This window comes from Heptranchias perlo, chromosome 29 (assembly GCF_035084215.1).
Source record: "Heptranchias perlo isolate sHepPer1 chromosome 29, sHepPer1.hap1, whole genome shotgun sequence".
Classification (NCBI taxonomy): Eukaryota; Metazoa; Chordata; class Chondrichthyes; order Hexanchiformes; family Hexanchidae; genus Heptranchias; species Heptranchias perlo.
Window position 1 is genome coordinate 6,267,011 of NC_090353.1, and position 11,574 is coordinate 6,278,584.

Here is an 11,574-nt window from a genome sequence, read left to right on the forward strand (position 1 = left end):
TGAAAAGAATACTCATTTACTGCTCTCATTTCTCTTGCAGCCTTCACCCTCAGCAGCTTTTGGGTGTCTCCGGATGGTGATCTGTAATGGGCTTCCCCCCCCCCCCCCCCCTCTTAGAGTGTGATTTCTGTTCAGTGCCACCTCCTGTCTGAGATCAGAGAGTTGATGGGCATGTGCAGATATGGCACTGTGTGGCCTGGTGCATACAATGTCATTCCTCTCCTGTGCCCTTATTACCAGCAGGGGTTTGTCTACTTACTGTTTTTATTTTTGGACATATGTCTCTAGTGAAGAGAGAGAAAAAAATCAGTAACTTGCTAAAGTTAATATTTTGTTTTCTTGTTTCAGTTAAAGGCGCTGGGTTTCCCTGAGGGACTTGTCATTCAGGCCTACTTCGCCTGTGAGAAGAATGAAAACCTCGCCGCGAACTTCCTTCTCCAGCAGAACTTTGATGACGAATGATTTTTTTTTTTCTCTCCTTACCTCCCTCCCTCCCCCCTCCATCCCCTCCCTTCCCCCATGCTTCTTTCCAGAACCCAGCTCACTTTCTGTATCTGCAGTGGGTGGTTTTTGGTGAGGCCAGGCCTAGTGTGCATTACCTGGCCTTATCAGCATTGTGAAGTGCAGCACTGGAAAGCACATATTTAAACAAATCAAACACAGTATCCCTTTGGTCAGTCTATACTAGGTGACAGTTGACAGCTCATAATGACTAGCCAGTGGGTGGGGGGAGGGGCCTGTATTCACAAAAGTTTATGCAATATATATATATATGCGCCAAAAATTCCTAGCCCCTGAATTTTAGATACAAATTTTTTTTGCATTTGTGCCTTTTGTGAATATGGGCCTGGATTTGGATTTGGAAGAGGCCGAAGGTCAAAGTGCTTCTGCAGTGTAATGTTTCAAACTTGCCTACAATCAGAATTTTCAGCAGATTTTTTTTCTTTGTATGTTTGTGTTGTGGGGGGTGGGGGGGAGAGGGAGGGAGGGAGGGGCTGGTGGTCAGAAATGTACAATCATTTAAGTAGTAATAGCAGACATGAGATTGCCATTCTGGAATGAAGCTGGCAGCTGTTGTGATGCCTGATAAGATATTGCCTGGTTTGTGTCTGCCAACCACTGGAAATGCAACCATACCCGTAGTAAGATGGCAAAATGTTTTTACAAAAAATAAAAACACAGAATTTCCCTTGTTGAAAACTGCTGTGTTTAAAAAGCAGCCTGTCTTGCATCGCTGTTTAGAAAGTGTGTGTTGCTGTCTGTATCTTTATTTAAAAAACACTGAAGCACGGTATTAAACAGCAGCTTGCAATTACTGCAGGAATCTTTAGCTTGTCTAAGTAGCAGCAGTTTAAGTTTGTTAGAGCTCACTCTCAAGTACTGCACGTAGCTGTTTCTTAATGTTATACTACTTTGTGGCATCAATATTCTTAATAGCACTAACTGGCCCCAGTTTAGAGAGTCAAATGGATCATCTACAGGCTCTAACCAAGGGCAGCACACCCAAATGATTCCATAGCAATAGGCTTGGAAAGGTAGTCAGAAACTGAGCCTACGCAACACTGATGCATCCCACAGACTATTGAATGCAGCATATTCATGTTCAGTTAAATTTGGGTAGGGGGGGGGGGGAGGAAGGGAGAAGAGAGAGATTGTAGCTGTCCCCTAAGACAAGTTGTAGAAAATGATTATGTACCTGTCCTGGATGCAGGAGTTAAATAGCATTTTGAGGTGCACAGATTGGTTGAATAGTTATTTTCAAAATGTGCTGAAGCACCTTTGTAAATCACAATGAAGTGTCATTTCTGAGTGGATCAGGAGGGGGATTGGTCATAAGTTGGTTCAGGCCGTGAATATTTTAATGTATTTTTTTTCCAGGGCCCCAATCGTGCTTGTCATGATGTATGCTTTGCTTATCCTGACTCGGGTGAGGTGACTATTTACTGTTAAAGGACTGGAATAATTGTTCTGTCGCTGGTCCAAGACCAGCGGAGCGTAAAGGCATTATGTCATCAGGGAAATGGCATTGGTCATTGAGGGATGCAACAGAAATGGAAATCTGTTTGTCTTGTAATCGTTTCCAGTTTGCCCCAGATGATAACTCAAAAGATTAGCTTTGAGGTGCTTCAAAAAGCAAAGTGGATTTGCATTTCTGTTTCTCTGTACTGAGCCATTGCTGTGGTAATGGGCTGTGCTGAGCAAATTACCACTGTTGTGCTTTCTCATCTGCCTGTAATCCAGTTACCTGCATCTTTTCCCTTGGAACTTAGTAGCTGTGTGTTAGCATTCACGATTGGAATCATTCACAGTTACTTTGTGCAGAGTTTCACAAGAGGCACAGTTGAGCTGATTCAATTATGTTTGAATAATATTGGCTAGGTGTACTTGTCTGAGGCGCACGTAATAATACTATTGTGTCTCACCTGGTAGGCAGATGACTTTTTGTTTCTCTTGCTGTCTCACTGCAGTTACCTGACTCATGCCTCGGGAATTCATTATAAATGAAACCCAGAATTTTTTGACCACTGAAGTTCATTTAATTTTATATATGTAATCTGCGTCAAACTTCTTTTTTAAAAAAAAAGTGCTTGAGTAATTTTCATTTGTGACGACCTTGAATTGTTCCCTGGATAGTCTGACGAAAAGCGATACTGTCTCATTTTTAAAAAGGAACAAAATGTCTACCGCTTATGGGTTGTTAAGAAAAAACTTCAAATGCCAGCTTTTTGACGGTAGCCTCCATCATTGGCAGTTTAAAATAGCAAAAAAGCTTTTTTTGTTCACCAAATGGATATTATCTGTCAGCGTTTTTAATTTAAGCCTTCTGCTATTTTATAGTTAGCTTTCTGAGGGGACTTCACTAATTCAAATAAAAAATCTTTCATTCACAAACTTTCCAACATGTAACTGTTCAGAATGTATACAGGATGCACTTTACCTTTCAAGGATATAAGCTAACAGTGAGAGCCCGACAACCCCTCCAGTTCATCCTGCCCTTTTTTAACGTCCACATTTAGCATCCAAGCTCACTATTTTCACCCCCTTCCTTCCCCCAGTGCCAAGCTCTTATTCCTCTATTATGTGGAATCTGTCCATTCTTCTGCTGAGCTTGTGGTCACTGTACTCTGTTATGGTCTGTACCATAAGTTACCTACTGAAGTGACCCTTGCTGAAACAATGGTCTGAGAATATTACAGTTGCATAACTGCTAATGTTTTTTGTTATCAAACATTTAAGTCTGGGGTGGAGGTTTGCCTGGAGATTACCAGGCTAGCAAGCAGAATTGTTAACTTCTGTGACCAAATAGTGTCCAACATCCAGTGTTGGTACAGCATGAGGAGGGGAGGGTGGGGTTGGGCAGGGAGAGGAGGAAGAGGGAGTAGTCACTACTGGGAATTCTTGTTCAGGCTCTGTGCTTCATTTAATGGGGCATCAGAAACCCCTCTTCTACAATTTTGCTGTTAATACCATTAACGTAGAAGGGATCGGAAAGGGTTGACACTAAGTTGATTTTTCTTTGGTTATTTTTCTGATGGGTTTATTTTGTGCTACTGATGATTTGGAGTGGGGGTGAAATGATGGTTGTTCACAGTCCAGCTCCGTTCTCAGCAAAGCAGGTTTTGGAACAGTAACTAATGATAGTTGCTGGTTACAGCCTTTCTCTTTTTCCCCCCCGCCCCTTTCCCCCAAAATGCCATTGCTGACTGACACAGATCTAGGAACAATAGAATTGAATAAAGCAAAGCCCAGTACAATAGAGTTCAGTTCTGCTCACTTTAAACGCCTTGCAAATTCCTCCAGTCTGGTCGTGTATCAGTTCCAAACCAGAAGCTAGTCTCTGAAAGGTAATTGCAAATGCAGCTTGAAAGGGGGGTGGGTGGGGGGTGTGATTACCTATTTGGTACTGGTGCTGTTTCCCTCTTCTCTCCCCTTTCCTTTCCCTCCCACCCGTCCATCGGTTTGGTGGTACAGGCTGTGTACTGGTCTGCTGTTGCTGAGGCACAAGGGCACATTGCTCTGCCTACTGCTGTCTCCCACTCTGTTCCTTCAACTCTCCAGAGCCATTTTGTTCGAAGAAAAAAAAACGATAACTTCTTGGAGAGCAGCACAGCCCAAGACTGGGATGAGATGCAATTGGTGCAAGTCTATTGATCATACCCCTCTGCCGATCAGTTAATTTGTCCTGTTGCTCTCATTTTGATATTGGATTAATTTACCGATGGACCAGTACAGGCCCATAAATCAAATTTTTACACTGGTGATCTTTGCAGTTAACTTCTATCTACAGCCTATGACTCAATTTGCCCTTTTAACACTTTCTTGAGTCAGAATGAATTGTAAGCCCCAGTCATGCATCAGGTACCTTTGACATTAGAGCTGATTTGCTGAATGTTCCTGGGATTCACAATGTTTCAGTGTTAACTACAATAAAGGCTTTTTACAAAGCTTTATTATAGTCGTTTGTTTCTTTCTGTCTGCATTTGGAACATATTTTCATCATTTTGATTTTTACTCATTGGTTATAACATACTGAAGTTGAATTACTTCGCTGCTTATAAAAACTGTGCTTCAGATACTAGCCTTTCATCTCTGGGCATCTGGGTTCAAATCCGGCCCAAGCTGGTGAGACAGTTGTTTCCTCTGGCTAAGGATCGTACTTAATCCTAGTAAAAGGGTAGTCAAAGGAAGGGTAGAGATGAGAAAGATCATCTTGTGGAGGCAGAGGGCATAGCTGAGATACTAAATGAATGCATCGCATCGGTCTTCACTAGAGGAGAGGATAGCAGTGATATTGGATAGGATAAAAATAGAGGAGGTGCTTAAAAAGTTGGCAGTATCCAAAAGCAGAAAAGTCACCAGGTCTGGATGAAATGCATCCTAGGTTACTGAGGGAAGTAAGGGTGGAAATTGGGGAGGCTGTGGCCACAATCTTCCAATCCAACTTAGATGGGTACGGTGCCAAAGGACTGGAGGATTATAAATGTTACTCCCCTATTCAAAAATGAGGAGAGGGATAAAACTGGCAATTACAGGCCAGCCTAACGGTGGTGGGGAAACTTTGAGACAATAATCTGGGACAAAATCAGATGGCACGTGGGAAAAGTGTGGGCTAATAAATGAAAGTCAGCACGGATTTATTAAAGGAAAATAGCGTTTGACTAACTTGATTGAGTTCTTTGATGAAGTAAGGGAGAGGGTTGATGTGTATATGGACATTTAAAAGGTATTTGATGAAGTACCACATAATAAACTTGTAAGCAAAATTAAAGCCTGTGGGAATAAAGGGACAGTGGCAGCGTGGATACATAATTGGCTAAGGGACAGAAAGCAGAGTATGGTGAACAGTTGTTTTTCAGACTGGTGGGAAGTGTACAGTGGTGTTCCCCAGGGTGGTATTAGGACCACTGCTCTTTTTGATGATCTGAAATTAGGTATAGAGGGTATAATTTCAAAGTTTGTAGATGACATGAAACTAGGCAATATAGTAGACAATGTGGAGGGTAGTAACAGACTTCAGGAGGACTTAGACTGGTGAAATGGGCAGACACATGGCAGATGAAATTTAATGCAGAGAAGTGTGTAGTGATACATTTTGGTAAGAAAAATGAGAGGCAAAATAAACTAAATGGTACAATTTTAAAGTAGTGCAGGAACAGAGAGACCTGAGGGTGTATGGACACAAATCTTTGAAGACGGTAGGACTGAAGTTAAATCCATTGGGTGAAATGATAGACTCAGTCCTTCATTTCTTGTCTTGCCTTTATTTCAATGTTACAATGCGATGAGCAGGATACAGTCAAGCCTAGGCATGAGCTCTTCAGACAGTACCATAGCTTTAATCAAATCAGCCCTTTTTATACATTCAAATCTCCTGCTTATTTTCCTTAACTCTGTGATTGGTTATAAGTTTGTGCATTATATGGTGCATCACCCTCTTCTGTTTGTGCTACCCTCAGCTGCTCCCAGTTTCAGCCTGTGGTAAATGAGTTTTCAAGCTGCAAATTTAATCAATTGCTGAGGTGATCAGGGCCTTTGTCTTCTGCTAATTTAATCACGCACACATGATATGTCCCAACTGTCCTTTCTGCTCATTTTCAATTTAACTCCTTCCCATGTCTCGACATTCCTTTTTTTTTCTTGTTCCCTCTCTCAATATATTCTCCCCCTACTGCCAAGCATGCTTTTCCTCCTTCCCCATTCTTGCTACCTCTGATCTTTTTCCTTACTGTGCATAGGGCTCTCACCAACGTTACTAGCACGACTAGCTGAGCAACTACGAGCCCCATCTGGACCAGCCTTGCCCAAGGATGTAGTTCTACATTGGTGGCAGTCTCCCACCATTCATGATTTCCCAACTCCTTAATTCCTGCCTCAATCTTGTTACGAGATAATAAGATGTGCACGATATGTTCGAGGGGTTCTAGTTCAGCGGAATATGGATTTCAGACTAAGTGACAACGGAGGTATGTAATGCCTGATGTGTGGGATGGCCCGCATAGCTTTGTCTTCCAGTGGCATCGTTATTTGCAGGTTTGTCACATTGTGATGGTGGACAGGAACTAGGGCCTTGCCTCCTATTTTTATATTTCCTCCCACTGGCTGCGTGCAAAACGTCATCTGTGACATGGCATTCGATTGTCCCTACCGTCATGCTTGCTGCCGTGGTTGTTACACAATATTTTCCTTTACCTTTGTATGCTACGTTCATCCTTTCTCCTGTAGTTCTAAACTCATCTTGCAGTTTCGTGATTCTTCATCTAACATGAATCTACAAGCCAGAATGTGTGTTGTCACTACACCATACCTGCCGGTCCAAGCCGTCCCTTTCAGGTTACAACACTTCATGTCTGGTGCGATCCATGTACTATTGTTCTTTATCACATCGCAGATACTCCTTGTATTGCTTATGTACCAGCCCAATTCCCAAATCCTCAATTATTTACAATCTATATTAATGACTTAGATGAAGGGACAGAGTGTAATGTATCCAAGTTTGCTAACTATACAAAGCTAGGTGGGAAACTAAGCTGTGAGGAGGACACAGTCTGCAAAGAGATAGAGACAGGTTAAGTGAGTGGGCAAGAAGGTGGTAGATGGAGTAAAATGGAAATGTGAGGTTATTCGCTTTGGTAGAAAGAACAGAAAAACAGAAGGAAGTCTTACGGCAATTGTACAGGGCTTTGGTGAGATGACACCTGGAGTACTGTGTACAATTGTGGTCTCCTTACCTAAGGAAGGATATGCTTGCCTTAGAGGTGGTGCAATGAAGTTTCACTAGATTGATTCCTGGGATGAAAGTGTTGTCTTATGAGGAGAGATTGAGTAGAATGGGCCTATACTTTCTGGAGTTTAGAAGAATGAGAGGTGATTTCATTGAAAATGCAAGATTCTGAGGGGGCTTGACAGGATTGATGCTGAGAGGCTGTTTCCCTTGGCTGGGGCGTCTAGAATTAAGGGGCATAGTCTAAGGATAAGAGGTCGAACATTTAAGACTGAGATGTGGAGGAATTTCTTCAATGAGGATTGTGAATCTTTGGAATTCTCTACCCCAGAGGCTGTGGATGCTCAGTCGTAGAGTATATTCAGGGCTGAGATAGACAGATTTCTGGACTCTTGGGGAATCAAGAGATATGGGGAACGGGCGGGAAAGTGGAGTTGAAGTTGAAGATCAGCCATGATCTTATTGAATGGCAGTGCAGGCTCGAGGGGCCCGATGGCCTACTCCTATTCCTTATGTTCTTAATATTCCGATCGGTTCTACCTGGTACACCTTCCAGAGTTGGCCTCCGTTTGTCCCCAGTAAGGGCAAGGCCAGTACCATCGGGTACAGTAGCATAGTGGTTATGTTACTGGACTAATAATCCAGAGTCATGAGTTCAAATCCCACCATGGCAGCTAGGGAATTTAAATTCAATTAAATAAAATCTGGAATTAAAATACTAGTATCAGTAATGGTGGCCATGGAATGACCGCATTGTCGTAATGCCCTTTAGGTAAGGAAACCTACCATCCTTACCCAGTCTGGCCTATATGTGACTCCAGACCCACAATGTGATTGATACTTAATTGCCCTCTGAAATGGCCTAGCAAGCCACTCAGTTGTACAATCTCGCTTTTAAAAAAAAGTCACAATAAGAATAAAACCGGACGGACCACCCGGCATCGGACCACTAGGCACCGGACACGACAACGGCAAAACACCAAGCCCAGTCGACCCTGCAAAGTCCTCCTCACTAACATCTGGGGACTTGTGCCAAAATTGGGAGAGCTGTCCCACAGACTAGTCAAGCAACAGCCTGACCTAGCCATACTCACAGAATCATACCTTTCAGCCAATGTCCCAGACTCTTCCATCACCATCCCTGGGTATGTCCTGTCCCACTGGCAGGACAGACCGACCAGAGGTGGCAGTACAGTGATATACAGTCAGGAGGGAGTGGCCCTGGGAATCCTCAACATTGACTCTACACCCCATGAAATCTCATGGTATCAGGTCAAACATTCAAACATGGGCAAGGAAACCTGCTGATTACCACCAACCGCCTGCCCTCCCTCAGCTGATGAATCAGTCCTCCTCCATGTTGAACACCACTTGGAGGAAGCACTGAGGGTAGCTAAGGGCGCAGAATATACTCTGGGTGGGGGACTTCAATGTCCATCACCAAGAGTGGCTCAGTAGCACCACTACTGACTGAGTCCTGAAGGACATAGCTGCCAGACTGGGCCTGCGGCAGGTGGTGAGCGAACCAACACGAGGGAAAAACTTACTTGACCTCGTCCTCACCAATCTACCTGTCGCAAATGCATCTGTCCATGACAGTATTGGTAGGAGTGACCACCGCACAGTCCTCGTGGAGACAAAGTCCCGTCTTCGCACTGAGCATACCATCCAACGTGTTGTGGGGCACTACCACCGTGCTAAATGGGATAAATTCAGAACAGATCTAGCTGCTCAAAATTGGGCATCCATGAGTTGTTGTGGGCCATTAGCAGCAGCAGAATTGTATTCCAGCACATTCTGTAACCTCATGGCCCAGCATATTCCTCATTCTACCATTATCAACAAGCCAGGGGATCAACTCTGGTTCAATGAGGAGTATAGAAGAGCATGCCAGGAGCAGCACCAGGCTTACCTAAAAATGAGGTGCCAACCTGGTGAAGCTACAATTCAGGACTACATGCATGCTAAACAGCGGAAGCAACATGCTATAGACAGCTAAGCGATTCCACAACCAACGGATCAGATCATAGCTCTGCAGTCCTGCCACATCCAGTTGTGAATGGTGGTGGACAATTAAACAACTAACGGGAAGAGGAGGCTCTGTAAACATCTCCATCCTCAATGATAGCGGAGTCCAGCACGTGAGTGCAAAAGACAAGGCTGAAGCGTTTGCAACCATCTTCAGCCAGAAGTGCCGAGTGGATGATTCATCTCAGCCTTCTCCTGATATCCCCACCATCACAGAAGCCAGTCTTCAACCAACTCGATTCACTCCACGTGATATCAAGAAACGGCTGAGTGCACTGGATACAGCAAAGGCTATGGGCCCCAACAACATCCCAGCTGCAATGCTGAAGAACTGTGCTCCAGAACTAGCTGCACCTCTAGCCAAGCTGTTCCAGTACAGCTACAACACTGGCATCCACCCGACAATGTGGAAAATTGCCCAGGTGTGACCTGTCCACAGAAAGCATAACAAATCCAATCCGGCCAATTACTGCCCCATCAGTCCACTCTCAATCATCAGCAAAGTGATGGAAGGTGTCGTCGACAGTGCAATCAAGCGGCACTTACTCATCAATAACCTGCTCACTGATGCTCAGTTTGGGTTCCGCCAGGACCACTCGGCTCCAGACCTCATGACAGCCTTGGTCCAAACATGGAGAAAAGAGCTGAATTCCAGAGGTGAGGTGAGAGTGACTGCCCTTGACATCAAGGCAGTATTTGCCCGAGTGTGCCACCAAGGAGCCCTAGTAAAATTGAAGTCAATGGGAATCAGGGGGAAAACTCTCCAGTGGCTGGAGTCATACCTCGCACAAAGGAAGATGGTAGTGGTTGTTGGAGGCTAATCATCTCAGCCCCAGGACATTGCTGCAGGAGTTCCTCAGGGCAGTGTCCTTGGCCCAACCATCTTCAGCTGCTTCATCAATGACCTTCCGTCTATCATAAGGTCAGAAATGGGGATGTTTGCTGATGATTGCACAGTGTTCAGTTCCATTCGCAACCCCTCAGATAATGAAGCAGTCCGAGCCCGCATGCAGCAAGACCTGGATAACATCCAGGCTTGGGCTCATGAGTGGCAAGTAACATTCGCGCCAGAAAAGTGCCAGGCAATGACCATCTCCAACAAGAGAGAGTCTAACCACCTCCCCTTGACATTCAACAGCATTACCATCGCCGAATCTCCCACCATCAACATCCTGGGGGTCACCATAGACCAGTAACTTAACTGGACCAGCCATATGTGGCTACAAGAGCAGGTCAGAAGCTAGGTATTCTGCGGCGAGTGACTCACCTCCTGACTCCCCAAAGCCTTTCCACCATCTACAAGGCACAAGTCAGGAGTGTGATGGAATACTCTCCACTTGCCTGGATGAGTGCAGCTCCAACAACACTCAAGAAGCTCGACACCATCCAGGACAAAGCAGCCCGCTTGATTGGCACCCCATCCATCACCCTAAACATTCACTCCCTTCACCACCGGCGCACAGTGGCTGCAGTGTGTACCATCCACAGGATGCACTGCAGCAACTCGCCAAGGCTTCTTCAACAGCACCTCCCAAACCCGCGACCTCTATCACCTAGGACAAGAGCAGCAGGCACATGGGAACAACACCACCTGCACGTTCCCCTCCAAGTCACACACCATCCCGACTTGGAAATATATCGCCGTTCCTTCATTGTCGCTGTGTCAAAATCCTGAAACTCCCTTCCTAACAGCACTGTGGGAGAACCTTCACCACACGGACTGCAGCGGTTCAAGAAGGCGGCTCACCACCACCTTCTCAAGGGCAATTAGGGATGGGCAATAAATGCTGGCCTTGCCAGCGACGCCCACATCCCACGAACGAATATAAAAGAAATATTCTTTTCGTCCTCTATTTAGGGGGGCCAAGAATGCCATCCCCATTTGACTCATTATCATAATCAAACTCCTCCGTCCCTTTGAACCATCTCCTTAATTGTTCTTCATGGATAAACGATGGAATCCGGTTGCTCTCTGTCATCTAGGCCTTTCTGGACCATGTTCATCACAAATGCTGCCGAAAGGCTGCACATAACACCTCTAGTGAAATTCTGGTTTTTATTAGCCTCATGATTCACCTGTATTGATTCATTTATTGTGTCTTCGATCCCCCCAAGATTTCTCACCAATTCCTTGCTGGACAATAGAGTGTTCTGGTGTTCCCTCAGATTGTCCCCTTGTTGGTTTACGTTTACCAATAATCCTTTTAATTGTCTTCTCATCACCTCATTGTGCCTCCACATGCTTTCTATGTATATCTGATTTACGTAAGGACTTACACAACACCAGGTTATAGTCCAACAGTTTTATTTGAAATCACAAGCTT

At 44.7% G+C, this 11,574-nt stretch overlaps 1 protein-coding gene across 2 annotated transcripts in view; it reads left to right on the forward strand.

Annotated features, from left to right (window-relative positions):
* Positions 1 to 4,451, forward strand: part of rad23ab (RAD23 homolog A, nucleotide excision repair protein b) — a 38,701-nt gene extending 34,250 nt beyond the window's left edge. For both annotated transcript variants that reach the window (XM_067968025.1, XM_067968024.1), the window contains exon 10: positions 349 to 4,451. In XM_067968025.1, coding sequence (XP_067824126.1) covers positions 349 to 462 — 114 coding nt within the window. In that variant the 3' untranslated portion in view covers positions 463 to 4,451. The remainder of the gene's footprint in view (positions 1 to 348) is intronic.
* Positions 4,452 to 11,574: the final 7,123 nt, after the last annotated feature.